Source organism: Fulmarus glacialis, unplaced genomic scaffold, assembly GCF_000690835.1.
Source record: "Fulmarus glacialis isolate BGI_N327 unplaced genomic scaffold, ASM69083v1 scaffold23292, whole genome shotgun sequence".
Classification (NCBI taxonomy): Eukaryota; Metazoa; Chordata; class Aves; order Procellariiformes; family Procellariidae; genus Fulmarus; species Fulmarus glacialis.
The window spans coordinates 1-16,535 of NW_009197496.1; the positions used below are offsets into that span (position 1 = coordinate 1).

General features: G+C 39.7%; 1 protein-coding gene across 1 annotated transcript; it reads right to left on the minus strand.

The window, feature by feature from the left end:
• Positions 1-2,206: 2,206 nt before the first annotated feature.
• EFCAB14 (EF-hand calcium binding domain 14) lies at positions 2,207-16,270 on the minus strand. The gene is made up of 10 exons (XM_009572575.1): positions 16,124-16,270; positions 13,851-13,996; positions 11,593-11,691; positions 8,657-8,767; positions 7,702-7,779; positions 6,643-6,834; positions 5,880-5,960; positions 4,692-4,803; positions 3,690-3,821; positions 2,207-2,814 (listed from the first exon to the last, which is right to left on the minus strand). Exons 1-10 carry the CDS (start codon positions 16,176-16,178, stop codon positions 2,639-2,641), a joined length of 1,182 nt encoding a protein of 393 aa, XP_009570870.1. The 5' UTR covers positions 16,179-16,270; the 3' UTR covers positions 2,207-2,638.
• Positions 16,271-16,535: the final 265 nt, after the last annotated feature.

The window sequence follows — 16,535 nt, forward strand, 5'->3', positions numbered from 1 at the left end:
TCTGAAATCAGATTAAACAGCAAGTATCAGCCACAGCCCCAGCTGCTGCTCGCAGACCTGTCAACTCTCACTGTTTAATCTGATTTCAGACATCACATTTTTTCTCTAGGGCTGACCCCCGGCAGAAGCAGGCGACCTCCTCGGGCTGGCCGCCCCTGCGGAAACCTGCCATCTGCGGGCGCGGGCCTCGGCAGAGCGCGGATCCGGACAAGTGTATTTGCTACGCCGGTGGCTTTTATGCCCTCTACCATCTGCAGCCTGAATAAAAGACGGGGGAGGAAACCTGCCAACACCCAGCATCGGGGCTTCGGAAAGCATGCAAGATGGAGACCGGCAGCGCAGCAGAAGACCTGTGCAGAGGGGAGCGGCTGGCCGGGGACCGGAGCTCCTGGCCTGCAGCACAGCGCTACCGGCCACCCCAGCCAAACAAACACGACCACTGTACGCAGGGATAACCGGGTTTTGTTAAACTGATAGCACAAGTCCATCCTACAACAGCGACTACAGCAATTAGCGATCCACTATGCTCTGACATGCAAATTAAGCAGCACCACTGGACAGCGGTGCCCGACTGCCAACTCCTGACCAGCTCGGCTCCTCGGCCACAGGCAGAGAACAACGGCACACGCCGTCTCTAGCTGACAGTTTCACTGTTGCTGTTGAAGAGCTTTCTAAAAGTGAAGCAGACTGCAACAAAACAAAACACTAATAGATTCACATGGCAATACAATAATCCCTTAAATTTTAAGGTAAGTTAAATTCCGTACAAATCAAACGTCCAAAAATATTTTGCAAACTCTGGCATTCGGCTATGATACAGTATGTACAAATAAGATACCAGAATGGTTACATTTTATTGCTAGTGTTTTTTATTTGGTTAAGGAATTACACAGTAGTGTATAAAAGGGTGTGGGAAGTGGCAAGAAGCAAGTGTTGGCTTCTTGTCCTCTCAAAAGCCAAGGTTGGTTGGTTTTGTTTTGTTTTTAAATACTGTATTTCAAATGTCACATCAAAAGCATCTCCATATTGGGTCATGTCTGCATTACCCAAACAGGATAGAAGAGCAACAGTGAAAGAAGCCTAGGCAATGGGTAACAGGGTTCCATTTTGCACGTTCCTTCACCGATTCATACTGCAGAATACAATTTTTCTTAAAACATCCAGTCTCAAGCTATATAAAAGTCAACAGTTATGAACCAACTTCCACATAAACTGATGTTTCAGCGAGGTGGGCAACTTCAATTCATTAATCATGCAAAAAAACCTCCCAACAAGATCAGTAGTATTTGTGAGCAAAATCATCCGACTTGGCCCTGATCTAGCCTGCAAGAGAATCCCTTCTGCAAAAGTCATTTTCTATGTTCCAGAAACACTCCGTGTTTAGATCCACTAGTATTAAACAAACCCTGAAGTTCCTCTATAATAAAGAAACCTCACTTACAAAGCATGCATCGGTAGAGAATGCCAATGTGATTGCATGCTCCTATCCTGCTTTTGCCATTCTTCTGTTGGTGAGAACACAAAAGGTAAAGGTACCAAGAAGCGATCATGTTCGCATTAGTCAGGAAACAGCCCACAGTCTACTCTGGGCCTTCCCCACCTGCTCACACTCCTAGTGACCAGGTTTACTCGGGGCACTTCATCAGAGTGACCCCAACAACAGCAGATGGAAGAAACCGGCAGCACCAGCAACCCTGTTCAAAAGATCTCCAGTGACCAGTCAGTGAGACCATCAGCACACCGCTGATCATACCCGAGGCATGAGCTATTCAGCTGCTACTCAGCTAGGGCTACATTGTAGACTTTTACCTCTTAATGCATCTGTTAAAAGTTCTTCAATAGCTTTCTTTTTTTAAAAAAATAGGTAGGCTCATCTCACAAAATAATCTGGATGCAATACAGCAAAGCTAAAAGAATGCTGAAGTGAAAACCCAAGCACTTGGTAGGTAATTGCTCCTATAGGCTCATGATATAAAAACACTTTCAACTCTTCTCTCTAAAAATAAATCCTGCTACAGATGGGCATGATTTACCACTCCTGCTTTCCTCTGAGTGAGTCCAAACTAATTCATCGATATACTCAGTCAAAATTAGAAATTTAGCTGAAGCTCTTAACCACCCCTTTTCGGCTCAGTCTCTCATCGTAAACAGCTTACTACCAACACAGGCCCTGACACAAACTTCCCCTTAAATATGTATAATCTACTCTATCTCAAATATTTGCAAAAAGAAGAAGCCCATCTTTACAAGACAGATTTCTTTCTGCTCTACATAAAGTGCAGCTCTCTAATTTAAGGCAAATTTCAGTGAAATATAAAACCATAGTTTTATTTTAGTATGTACACATTTTAAATTAAAAACAAGAACTCCCTTGAAAAGGAAAGAATGAGAGGAAAATGTTTCCAAGTTTGGGAATTTTCTGGATTTTAACACAGTCCCAGTATTATGTCCTATCGACATACAAATTTGTAAATTTCTTTCCAATAAACGCAAACAAAAAAGGAGGTGGCAATGCGTACAGTAATTTAGCTCCGAAGATCAGTAAAACACTGGGAAAGTGCAGACGTAGTTTTTCCTGTCCCGTAGTTTCCTTTAGCTACAGTAGCATCCATCAATATCATATTTCTAAATATATATCCTATACACCTAAAGCTAATCTCAGTTCTTGTAATGAGTATTTCTCATCTCCATCTGTGTCAAATTTCTTAAAGCTCTGCGACTCTTGGGCTGTAGAGCCAAGCAGCTTTTGAAGATCTTCATATGATAGTTTTCCATGAGCATCTTCAGTTGCTTTTTCAAACAAATTCCGAAGATCTGCAAAGACAAAAGGATTTAAAAGTAGCTCCTTTAAGTACAAAGGAATATCCTATAAGCTGCTCTTCCAGTTTTACTGCACTATGTCTTACTACCTAGTGATTAAATAAAACAGATCCAAGTATGTATCTTGCCTTCTGCGTTGTTGCAAGCTGTCAATAACAGTTTAGGAGAAAAAAGCATGAACATTTCTGGATTAAATTACATTAAATCTGGGAAAAAAAAAAATCCCTATTTCTGGCCATGACTAATAGCCCATTCTACAGCCACTAACTGCATACAGATGAAGTTATCCTCCACAAAAGCAAGTTCTGAATGACTGTTGCTATACCAACAGCACAGATGATATAAAGAGAAAAGTGTCTATTCATTTCCTGATGCAAAGCACTGCCCTTTCTGTAGCTGAAGAGACTGAACAGCAAGATCCAGAAACCATTCATTTGACCAGGCAGCGTTCTCTTAAAAAAATAAAGAAGAAAAGAAGAAACTCCAAAACATACACACTCACACCTACTTCTTTTTCCTTCAGCACCCTAATTCTGACCTTCTCTCTCTCAATCTCTGGGGCACTTAGTATAATACTTTGGCACTCAAAACAATTACAATTCACTTATAATGCACACTTCCTGTTTAAAACCCAGTTTCTTTTCTTTTACATGCTAGTCTTTTCTTTTCGGGTTGGTTTTTTGTTGTTTTTTGGGTTTTTTGTGGTTTTTTTTTTTTTAAAGTCTATAGTTCTCAAGCTTTTAAAATTGACCTCACTTCTCCCAGAACGCCCAGACACACTACCATAATTCCAGTTATACTGATCATCTCCTAAACATGTACATGAAATATTCAGGAAAAAAAAAAAGGTCAGCCTAGAAAGGACATACCTTCAATGCTGGAAATTCCTGGTAAGGACAGATGTCTCAGCTGTCCGTTACCCTCTGTGTTGTCATCAGCTGACCTTGAAGCCAGCCTTGAAAGGTCTGTGGGCTTTGCTGTAGTACTCAGACTACTTTCAACTGTTACAAAACAATTTCTATTAGTCTTGCTAATTCCACAGAATTACAGTTAGCAGAAACAAGAAAAAAAATCCAATAAAATGAATTAACTTGGGGTTTTTTTGCATCACAGATGCTGTATGGGATAAGAATGCTGAAAAATCAGTGGTGTTGTCCCCTTCTACCAATAACTGGAAGAACAGAGGGAAGGAAACTTTTTTTGGACAGTTACACAGCTTTAATCTTTCATGCTCTACTAGGACACGTGTATTTGTAAACCCCATACAAAGAATGACTTGGAAGTACTTTCTACTTCCCAGTCCGAAAGTGCTGAACAAGCTTCATTAAGCAAATTACATCTGACCCATCTGGGTTGTTTTCACCTTGTCAATGCAGGTATCTATCTTCCCCAACAGCAAGGTCTAAACTTCCAAGTTGCTGATTAACAAATTAACAACAAGCACAGTTCTATTGTAATAAAGTATTTCAAATCTCATCTTCAGCACTACCTGAATATATACAGCAAAAGTGTAGACACTGAGACAAGTCAGCAGAGAAGCAGACCTTTCCTCTATGTTACACTTAGGTTTTGAAAAATCAAAAATAGATGTTACTGGGTATAAATTTCTACAAGTTAATCACTGTATGCCTTCAAATACAAGCTATTGATGCATGTGAATCCTGCTACACACATGGAAAGTCACCTTCAAAATTTTGGTAGTCATACATAGTTTTCTGTTTTAGAACCATCAAGTTTCCTACCACCTTAACTGAAATAATCTTCACCAAAAATCTTAAGGAACAGTCTAACTTATCCACCTTCATTAGTTATCCTTGGAATTACACAAGGAACCTTCAGGTTTATGGATTACTATTCTACGACATTCTTACCATTCTTTGATGTCTCAATGGGTCTGTCATTTTCTGGCTTGCCTGTGAGAGCACTGATCAGCTGAAGCTTCTCTCTTAGTTTTGATACCTGAGAATCTCTAGTTCCTGTTTCCTGCATATGTAGAAAAAATTTTCTTAAAAACCACCCCTTCAGTAGATGGAGAAGATCAGGAAAAGAAGTAATTTAAAATATGTAAGTACTTTTGAGTGACTTGGAGGTCTCCAGGCTGATCAAGTTTAAAATGATAATAATAAAAAAAAAATCTATGGAAAGATGTAAGGAATAAATTCACATAGTCTGCAAGAAAATAAAAGAATCAGTACCTCCACCTGAAAAGTAGGCAACCATTTTGCAGACACTGATTTCAAAAGAATCTGACATTTAATTTCCATATTTCTTACATAAATGAGCAAGACTCTGGAAAATCATAATATAAAACAGTCAAACATACTTGGAGCGAACATTTATACATTAATTGAATTACATAATTGTTTTAAATGTTTGTCTGCAGTACTGACTACCTTAGTGCTGGAGTCACTATATCCCTGTCAAAATAAAACCACCACATTTTTTAATCTGGAGCTCCTTTGTTCTTTTTATAAGCAGGTTCCAGGTGACAGGTTTAGTTCACATCCATCCAAGCCTAGAACTGACAGAGTAGCCAGTTCACTCACCTGCCTTCTTTCCAGAAGATGGAAACTAACCTCAGCAGCACCGCCTCTTATCCCCAGCCCACAATACGGCTGTTCAGTTAGTCTGTTAAACTTGCTCACACCCAGTCATCAGATCATTACTGAGAGGCGGCTTTCATCAATTCCTAGACTCCACTAGTGCAAAGTTTCTCTAAGTCAATCCAAGAAAGTTTTTAAACACGGATAAATGCCGTAACCCCCTTTGCAGTGTGAACCCACAATAGTTGGGCTAGCTTTGCTGAGAGCATGGCAATGGATACGCAAATGAGCCGGCTGCCAGAATCCCCTGTTCCACTGGACCATGGTCTGAACCTCCCAGGATTCTTTCAGCTGCACAGAAGGATATTACAGCAGCTCTGCTGTATTATCCCATATGTAGTCAGAATGGCAAGACTTTAAACTATTACAACTTTTCTTCCATCCTAGTTAAAACATTATCATAAAGACAATGACATGCTCTACTAATCCAGTGTAATTTGTGTTTCCTTACTTTACCTTCAGTTCGTTATTTGAATGAGTTTCATTATCTAGTTGATCTTCATCTTCTACTTTTAGAGAGGTAGTTGCATCATTCCCCTACAAGAAAAATGGACGAGAGCCGAGTTTATTCATGTGCTTATTATTTTCTACAATAGAGTTTCTTTCCTTCAAATTTGGCAGGCATGAAGCAGGAAAAAAACAGGGCAAATACATGCTAGAACAAACATGAAGACCATGGGTTACGTAATTTACCACAGCAACGTCAGCATGTTCCTTATTGCTAAACATACAGAACACCTTCTCAGAGACTAGCCCCAGTATGGCATCCAGAAAGCACTGGAAGGATTTACGAACATATTTAGTATTAATTTTTTTTTTTTTTAGCATTTAAGCACCGCTGAACAATCCAGAGGCCCACCTAGCTCCTCAGTGGTCTTAACAGTCCCTTTACATGCCAGAGTGCCTTCCTAAAACACAGTTAAAGAGGTTTGTGAATCCCGTCCCATTAAGCAGTCACCCAAGTCTTAAATGTCACAGTGTTTTGGACATTTTTCTGTATATTCTGCAGGGAAGAAATGACTACTTCAGCGATACTCTTAACATTGGTTATCTGTTCAGAAATACAGAGCAAATTCCAGTCTTTTAAAATGAAATCCTAAGTGTCTCAAGTTTCATTCTGACATTTTCTTTAGTTAGGTTTGAAAAGCTGTATCTGTAGTGTGTAGAAAGGATTGAAACTACTAGCCTGAGTAGAAATCCTCAGTCATCAAGTACTTACCACACCAGTAGACAAGTTCTCTCTTTTGTCCAGATTATTCACAGCAAGGGGAGAGTTTTCTAACAGCATAACCCTCTGGCTAAGGTTACCAACGGTTGAATCCACATTTAGAAGCTTGATGTCATTCAACTTTTGGTACGCCACTACAGTATTATTTAGCTCCTCCAAAGCTGCATGCAGCGACTGGCTTTCCTGAAATATAAAACCAGCACATGTCAGTTTACTCAACCTCTGCAGTGCTCTTGCTATTAACAACATGGCAACTGACCCAGTTAAACCAGGCAGACTTCAGACTGGCTCTCCACCGACACCACTGAAAACATCCAAGTGGAAGCTTGCAGAAAGTTATTCCCGCTTTCAAAGTTTGAAACTGAGATTTTCCTCAGGGCTAACCTCTTTGTTGCTAATGTAACCACTTCAACTGTGCCAGCAAACACACAAAGCCTATTTATCTAATTTTCCAGGGCAAGCTTAGTAACCACACCATTTTTCCCAAGAAAGCATGTACTAGGCATATTTATACACAAGATTCGTTTTTAAGGAAGATATCAACTATATTAGATGTAAATAAATGCAGTCATTCCATTCCAAGCCATTCAGCTAAACACCCACACGTTATCTTTTTTTTTTTTCTGTTGCTGAATCCCTGCTTTCCACACCTCATTACGTTGCAGGTGATTCAATACATGCTGCTCCCAAATTTGCTTAGATTGGCAAGTAGCTGCCATAAAATCCATTTGATAAAAAGCTTTTAACTCATTTCCATTTACATGAGCAAAGTATACCTATAATTTGTTTGATATTCGTTTCAGTCTTTTTACTCCTCATCCAGTTAGAACACAAAAAAATACTCTCAGACTAGGATACTTTCCTGTTTGCACATACACAGGAAAAACTACAGCAAAATTATCTTATATTCCATTTTGAAGGATGCTATCTGTATTGTCTTGATAAAAAAACCATACTTTTTTGTACACTACAGTACTGCAAAACACACACACAAAAGTTAAGTGTCAGTGATACTTGTACCAATATTCGTCATGCAAGGGAGAAAAATACCTGTTTGCAATTTTCTGTCTGATTTCTCTCAGTCCTTGGCACAACAGTGGAGGGAAGTGAAGGTATCTGTTTTAATTCCTTCTAAGGAAAGAGGTAGAAAGATATGTTACCAAATGCCTGTAAAAAAAAACCACTAAGCTTTTAATAACTGGCAGGCTGTAGCTAAGGATGTTTTGCTACAATTACAGTCACTCATGTCTGTTGTGCATGCACTATTTTAACTAGGCTAATACAGAGTTTTCTCTTTCAGACACATAAGGTCCAAATTTATTTTAATTAAACCCTCCTGATTAGCTCTTCTCCCTTTAGTGAAGTATTACGATACACATTTCACTGCTACCATACACACTGCCATATCTGCAATGTTTTCATAGCACCCACTGACTGCATCAAGTTTTATAATGTGTCTAATTTAGATTTTATCTACAAGTATTCTTATTAAAGTAAAGCTGTATTGCAGTTTAGTTGTAAAGCTTTAATTATTGGCTCAGTTTGTTAACCCCAAGTGAGAGGTCAGTATAAATACAGTGAGTAGTTTCTGGTAAAGATGGTCAGTAATTTAATCCTTATATGCATCATTAATTCAACCAACAAACTGTATCTCAACACTTCCACCATCCCCAATTCCTAAGACAGTGCAGACAGTTACCATAAGCAGTACCCTGCAACACATAAAAGCAGAGATTCTCAAGGCTCCACATCTGTGTAGCAGGAAGCAAAAATCTGCAGGATAGGAAGTATAGAAGCAACCAACAATTCTGGCTACAGAAAAATACATACTTGATATCATACAGTAGATGCCACATGGGTTATGAGATTAACAGTGTATTAATGTACCTACTAAAAATTCAAAAGTATTTTGAAGGCATAAGGCAAAACTCCACGCAGTTCTTAAACTTGCTTCATTAAGCAGGTAACCATTAAAATACAGTGTTAAATCAGCACATTTTCTTACCACATTATTCTGGAGTACTTCTATGGATTTCTTGTATTCTTCAATAGCTGTCTGTATATTTTCAACATCATGAGAAACACTGGTAAGAGTGCTACCTATGTTCGCTACAGTCTGGAAGAAAGAAGACAAAAATCTCAGCCGCCTTCAACTGTACCGTTCCAGAGCTTCAATCTGCTAAACACGATGTTTTGCTAGTGAAAGTGCAGGCAGACCACCACAAAAATATGCACATGAGTTTGGAGTATTCGGAACTTCCTTTGCAGACCAAACTGCAAATTATACCCATTGCATCTCCAGGCCAATAAATGAACACACTCTACACCATGAGAGCTTAAGCTAAATAACCAAAATTATGGGTTTGCTACTCTCACTCCCAAAACAATACAAATGTCCTGGCATTAATTTACAAAAAAATAATCCTGAGATGAAGACATCTTACCTCCTCTCTACATGGAGTACTTGTATTGAATATAAGGATGCTGACATCACCCGTTTACCCTGCCTTAATTGTCTGATGGGTAGCCCTGAAAGACACGTCATATGCTGCAAAACTAGTCTGCCAAAGGTCACCGAATAGATTTTCAAGCAAGTATTACCTGTTTTAAAATGAAAGAATAGCTCTGAAGCATCAGGAAAGCCCCATGAATTTGCAGGCACAGTCAATGTGCTGTGACAGCTGCCTTTGCTTCTGACTACTCCCGTCCCATCCTTCCCTTGCCTTCACCTATGCGAACTCCCCCTACCACCAGCTTTAACTTTAGAAAGTAACTATTCTGTAAAGCTGCACTGGTGTTTTAGCAGCTGACAGCACAGCACCTATCAGAGTCAGACTGTCAGCTAGGACACCCACAAACACTAATGGAAGTTACAGTAATAGGACAGAGCATGTCTCTATGCTTCCCATTCCATTTTTAATACTTTCTTCAATCATTAAAACAAACAGAACCCTTCTAAAAATCCCTTTTTCCTATGACCCTGCTATGCTCATAAGCTCTTAAGGCACTGAAGTGACCCTCTAGCTACCCAGACTATATTCAAACAATATCCACACAAATCTTCCTCCCGCTCTTTATTTTGCAAGTCTGAACACAGGTTCAGTAAGCAATCTCTCTGCCCTGTAGGACCTCAGGACACCTTTAGCACCTTTCATTGGTCTGAACAAAAGCTCCTGTCCAAGAGGAACTCCCTCAGTAATCCTTCAGGACTCTACCACCAGCAGGCAGCTCTGCATTTTCAGGAACAGTACCTAGAGGGAAAAAGGCTTAAGAAAACCAAAATACTGTTCTAAGAATAGCAGCCTTTTCTTCCAAGAAAGGCAGGTAATTCCCAAGACAGCTGGATGCAATGGACAGCTGAGCAGGAGGTTTTTCACCAGGGCTATCAGAAGCCAGGCTACCAACACCCACTGAAGTTCTGCATGACAGGAGGTAGTGCAGCATGCACACAGGGGTCAAAAAGAAATTCAAGTCTTCAAACCTATTGCTTTTCATTAACACGACACTTACAAACTATTGATATTATTGTATTTAAACCTCCGAGTTTTTCCACACTCAACATCTCACAATATACCTCTTGAAAGGATTCCAGCTCTGTTTTTATTATATCAACCTTCCAAAACACAAATGCAAGCAAGATGGCATCAACAGAGCAGTGGAAACAGACACCACATCTAATACCTTACTTAGACTCAACAGCAGAGACTGGAAAGAATTCAAAAGTTCCCAAGATTTTTGAAGTGTGACCAAGGATGGACTTATTTCAACATGAAAAAGTCTTGCTGTTCAGCAGATCGCTGCAAGCTGAAACCTGTTGGCCCTAACACTTTGTCCTGACAGTACTGAAGGCAGCAAGGTGACAACAAGGCTTTTCTATATTATATAAATAAAGTAGGTGCAGGTTCCAGACCGTAGGTACTGCCTTAAGACTTACTTCTAATATGACACAGTAAAAATCCAGCATGCTCATAACAGCAAATTAGAAGCTTAGGAAATAGCTTTGTACTCCTCCCAGAAAAAGAAATCCTAGCAGCCTGATCAGCCAAACCACACTAATTGCTTTGCATATGACTAGCTTGTTGATTATACATTAATTTTGTAGGGATAGGAAATGAGAAGTGGAAACCCATAAAAGCCACAAAGACAACTGGACTGATATGAGGTGTTAGCCCTATATAAATGTTTATTGCTAAATAAATAGAACTGCCATGGAAGAGCCAGGGAAGTTTCAACAAGCCCTTCTTTTTACCAAAATAAACAGAACAGTTCTTTAGTAAAGAATGCTCAGCTAAGGCACACGGTAAGACACTGTATTAACAGAAATCACTTCAGAAATAAGCCTGCATCACCCAGTAGGGCCCATCTTTCAAGGGATTGTCAGAAAACCATCCCAGTACAATTCATGTTTTGCTGTGCATGTACTGAACACCAAGAAAGCTCCCACGCTTTCAAGTTAGACCCCTACCCGCCTCAAGACTCTAAATGCAGAGCCCGATGTGCAACTAGATACTGTTCCAGATGAGGAAGTTTTCCAGAAAGCAATCCATTTTCTTTTCCAATTAAAAAAGCTAAACAAATCACCTATTTGCAAGCAGAGTTGTAAAACTGCAGACAGACTTTTTGCAAGTGTCTTAAATGATATTAAGATTAGCAACCAGAAAGATCAGCTCCAAGGTAAAGAAGTGATAACATAATACAACGAGAAACAAATGCATCTCCAGAAAGGGACAACGAAGGCCTTCAAATTTTTTATCTGCCATACGCTATCGTAAGACCATACAATATCAGGTATATGAAGTCCAATTTAAAAACAAGATGGAGAAGCAAATATTCCTCACATGCAATTCAGGTAACTCCTGTCATCACTGCTGTCCCCAAGAGCCCCGCTGCAGCTTAGTAGCACAGAACATGTTTAGCAATAGTCACATTTACAGTACTTGCCTTCTGAAGTTTCTCTACTGTGACAGGAAGAGAAATCAGATCAGAAGCAGACTTTATGTTGTTTTTGAGATGATTTACTGTTGAGGTCAATAGTGATATCTAAAAACAAAGAGGAATATTCAGAATTAGTCAACATAATCCTGATTCTGACCTTCCCCAATACTGATGACTTAATTTGTAACATTAAAACACAAGACAAGACAAAAATATATACATACACACACACAGAAAACCCCTGGCTCTAGGTTGTAAGTCCTGCCTAGGCTACGTTAAAAATATTCTGCTTCTTGCAACAGAGACAAGATTTTTTTTTTTTTTTAACTGAATGAAAGCCACAGAAGCCCCTTCTTTTCAACAATGTACCCTCTGCCCATTTTACATTAATCCCCTTAGAGAGAGGCTGTTGCCCAAGACAGACAACAAGGGAGGTTTAGACTGGATATTAGGAAAAACTTCTTTACTGAAAGAGCGGTCAGGCCTTGGAACAGGCTGCCCAGGGAAGTGGTGGAGTCACCATCCCTGGAAGTATTTAAAAGATGTGTAGATGAGGCGCTTAGGGACATGGTTTAGTGGGCATGGTGGTGTTGGGTTGACAGTTGGACTCGATGATCTTAGAGGTCTTTTCCAACCTTAATGATTCTATGATTCTATGAAAGATTTTAAAAATTGTGCAAGAAGCCTCTACGTGGAGGGAACAGTCACCTACTTCTGTATTTAGCAAACAAGCCTGCCTGGCAAATCCCAGTGAAGCCATGCAACTTCTCTAGCTGAGTGACAGGCAAAGAAGTTGCACGCATCACCCAAACCTTCTGCTACAGAAGTGGAACCGTGACAATCTAGGTACGATGGGTTAGCTCAATTTTTGTCAACTGTTTGACCCAGAAGGCAAGTTATTCAATGGGTCTTCAGGATTATTTATTCATTCCAATTAAGAGGCTGTCAAATAAATTAAAAACAACCACATGCTGGTCATTAATTTCTAACACTATCACTTTAAGATCAATTGGTAGCCATCAGTAGTCAAAATGAAGAAAAATAATTTCTTCTCACATTTGAGAACAAACGGTAGAGCAGAAAAAACCCACTTTCTTCTAGTTAAAAAAAAAACAAGTTGTTTCACAAGCTCAGGAAATGGACAAGATCCTAGTTTTACATTAGGCCAATGTTGATCAGCTGGTGTGCAGAGTCTCTGGTTCTACAGCTGTGAATACTGGCTCAAATAATTCCCAGCAGTGCATCCTAACAACTTACGGGGAAGAAAAAAAAAAGCCAGTAACTAAATTTTGATCCCCAGAACAGCTGGCTCAGACTGTAACCAGACCCTGAAGTAACTTGAGGGTCTACAAGAACCACATGCAAGTATCTTTAACATCCAGGTGCAGATGATAGCGTTTTGAAAGTCCAGTGAAGCACCTGAATATCTGTGGATAACGCATAGTCAGATGCCAAAGCAAGCAAGTCAAATTTTCAAACATATTTATATGCCCCATTAAGCACTTAACCACTGCATGGGACTGAAGAAAAACCAATCTGAGCAGGCACCTCAATACTCTTAAAAATTAAACCCAAAGCACCAGTGTCAGGGAGGTTCCTCACATGCACCTCTTGATACCACTAACCATGAGCATCTGAACTCTTACTGTCCGAGGCAAGAATTTCAGTAAGAGCCTTGCTGGGTGCTTTGTTTGAAGCATGAGCTAACAGATCAGCTGAGGAAACAGCTTCTTGTTAAGTGGCTTAGTTCTAGCCGCGTAAACAGAGCTAAGATTTACACCAGCAGAGATTCCTAGTGTGTATTAGCAGATTTTATACTCATGAGACACCAGTACTTTATTTGTCGCAACATGAATTTGCACTGACTTAGGTAACTTCTTTCCATGCTCGTGAAGTGTTTGCAGGCACTCTCACAAATTTGAAATGTCAAATCTCTTATCATAAACATCACAATTATTTGGCAGGAAAATTAAGAACTGTACAGTTCTCAGGTTCTTTTAAATTCTGCCTGAAGTCGTTCCAGCAATTGCGTAATTTCTTCTCTTTCTGATCAGTCTCCAGTCCAACTGGATGCTCAACCTTTTTTTGCTTGTTTAATAATGAGGCTTATACTCCATTTTAACTTCAAAAATAAAATTTTAAGCATATGGTCATGGAAGTCCTTAGAAAAAAGCTCAGCACTGCACTTGAAATTAATTTCTGCAAAAATAAATTTAAATGGAATATTTTATTATTTTTGAAAACGAAGCACTGATCCCTCTCACCTGTTTATTGATCTCTGTGATATTCATCCAAATTTTATTTAGCCCCAGTTCTCCAGTCTCAATTTGTTCTAGTTGCTTTTGCTTCTGCACCAAATCTTCATTCAGTTTAGGAATTTCTTGGAATGATGTCTTTTGATTAGATTCCACTAAAAAAATGAAAAAAATTAGATTTGTTTTAAAAAAACCAAAAATCCAGGTAAACAACATTGAAAGGCAAAAGACAAATTACAAGCAGCAACATCTACAGCAGTGAAAGGCAGCTATAACAGTTTCTACATATGGGTTTATTGCCAATTCAGAATTAAGTGTTTGTTCAGAATGACAGCTCTTTTTTGTTTTAAGAGTACTAATGCCTGCAGAGGGAACCCAGAGAGACCGTACTAAATTTAACACTTTGCAATAGTACCGTCATTCTGACAAGCCTCAGCAGGTCTTTATTTAGTGCAGTTATTTTGCATTACTTTCACAGAGGAACATGAAATAGTAATGGGACTGTGAAAAAGACCTGCCAACAGTACCAGGGCAAAGGAGGCACGTGAAATGAACCTCAGTGCCCTTTTCAAGCCTGCAAAGGGGCTGCTGACAATGAAGTGAATTCCAAAGAGATTAATGTGATTACAGTTGTTCCGTGTGACGAAAAAACTGAAAAAAAAAAATGTATAAGCTTACACACTAACGTCTGTTGGTAAACAAATCAGTAAACAAGGTCCTTGGAAATACAGCCAGTTATTACTGCAATTAATACAGGAAGGGGGAAACATGCAGCTCAAACCAATTCAAGTGGACCTCAGAAATGCAGCTCTTCCAGGACTGCAGTGACTAAGCTGTTTAGCTGCAAGAGCTATTAGGCAATCCTAAGTCCCTAGGTCTGGGAAACAAATAAGCAATGGTTTTAAGATGACGATGACAGAGTTCTCCAAAACCTGCGCCTCCACTCTGCAACACAGCACTGGAATGCTCCACAACAAACCACCACCTTTCAGACCACAGACCGCCAAGAGCAGTGGGATCTACGTGGTACGTAGCTGGCAGCTCCCAGAACAAATTTCCATGTGTGACCCACCCGGTCAAAAGGGGAAGCCTTCAGGAGCGCTTCGTGCCCTTGGAGTGGATGCCCAAATACATACAACTGGAAAGCTGTGCATCTTCAAAAACCCACTTCACTCTTCTTGAAGCAAGTCCTAAAAGTCATTTCTAGGTACAGAGTAATCTGCGCTGATCACTCAAGATCCAAATAACACTTTCAGTTAAGTAAGACCTTGAAAGGTGTATTTTAGCCAAAAGAGACTGAGAGCTAGTTGTGTGTTTGACACAAGCAGTTCACACTGAATCTGATGTTTCAGAGGCTCTTGTAGACAAATTATTTTCTGTTTTGCCACTCTCACTGCCTATAGTGAAACTCCACTTAAAGAGTTTTTTGCAGTGTTAGGAAGGTTAAGTACTATATGCATTCTTAGCATCATTACTAACAACTGAAGGGAAACACCACAGTGACTTCCCCCTACCCCAAACGTACCAGAGATGCAAAGATGTATTTTTAAAAAGCTCCCGTACCATACTCAGTTTGTTCAAAGGACAGCAGAACATTAACAAATACTGCCAAGGGAATCTGCTCTTATGGGGAAAAAATCTGGAGGAAGATTCAGAGGAGGAAGATTCTTTTTCCAAACCTGCCGTAAGACAGACTGATCCTGTGCCTTTGTTTCTCCATCCACCCACCCACATGCAAACGACATAAAATTTGAACAAGAACAGGTCAATGCAAGCAAGATAAACATTCAGAAGATATGAAGAAAAAACATAATACTGAAGCAACATTTAAATTGCAGTAATGCCATAGCAAGTATTAGAGGTTTTTAAAAGAGCTCAAGACAAGAACATTGTTTTCCACTAATTTTTTGGAGAGAAGCATCAGAATTCCCTAGACTGCTTTTATGGAGCTGATCAGAACTTCTTCTTTTTAAACAGTGGCTTCTTTCGGAAGAGAGCACTCCCAACCCCAAAGTCGGGAATTTTAGAAATGTATGTACAAGCAACTACAGGCCCACCTAGTCCAGCATCCCGACTCCTCAGGAGACACAGAGCAAGCAAGAATATACAACACTTGCCTTAGATTCACCCAGCCTCTGAGCTGTTTTGGCTCAGAGGACTCCTCAATTCAGGAGCAGTTTGTCTACTCAGTACTTTCCGACTTTGAGTAAGTAGGTAGGCAACTAAAGCTCTTCATACTGCCCAAAGCAAATGTAAAATAGCGTAGTTACATTTATACTTACTAGTTCGAAACTTCTCCTTTATTGCATCCAGATCCTCCTTGAGAGCCACCTGCATCCAGACTAAGCCAACGCACGCTACCACACAAGCAGCAAGAATGACAAAAGCACATAATGGGTAACAGAATTTGCAGCATCGTAGATAGTCTCCCCTGGGTAAAACAAAAAGAACAGATTGTGAATACTCAACAGTACCTAGAAAAGTTTTATTTTAAATGCTGATCTATCAAAGTAAGGGACAGCGCTGGAACAGCCCACATGTTTTGGCTGACAAGAGCTAACAAAGATCTTTTCCAAGAATAAGTAAGACTATACAGTGAGATCAGGGCTATTGCTTTCTGCTCAGTTTATCCTCAGGAGACATATCTAACATATTTAAGAGCAGCTGTCAGGTTTCTCTTACTAAAATTTCCTG

Coding starts and splice junctions, on each gene's coding strand:
- EFCAB14 (XM_009572575.1), bottom strand. CDS start 16,178: ATGCAGGTGGCTCTCAAGGAGGATCTGGATGCAATAAAGGAGAAGTTT. Junction 11,692..13,850: donor TCACAGAGATCAATAAACAG/GTGAGAGGGATC, acceptor CTTTGTTTTTAG/ATATCACTATTGACCTCAAC. Junction 7,780..8,656: donor AAGTACTCCAGAATAATGTG/GTAAGAAAATGT, acceptor TTTCCTTAGAAG/GAATTAAAACAGATACCTTC.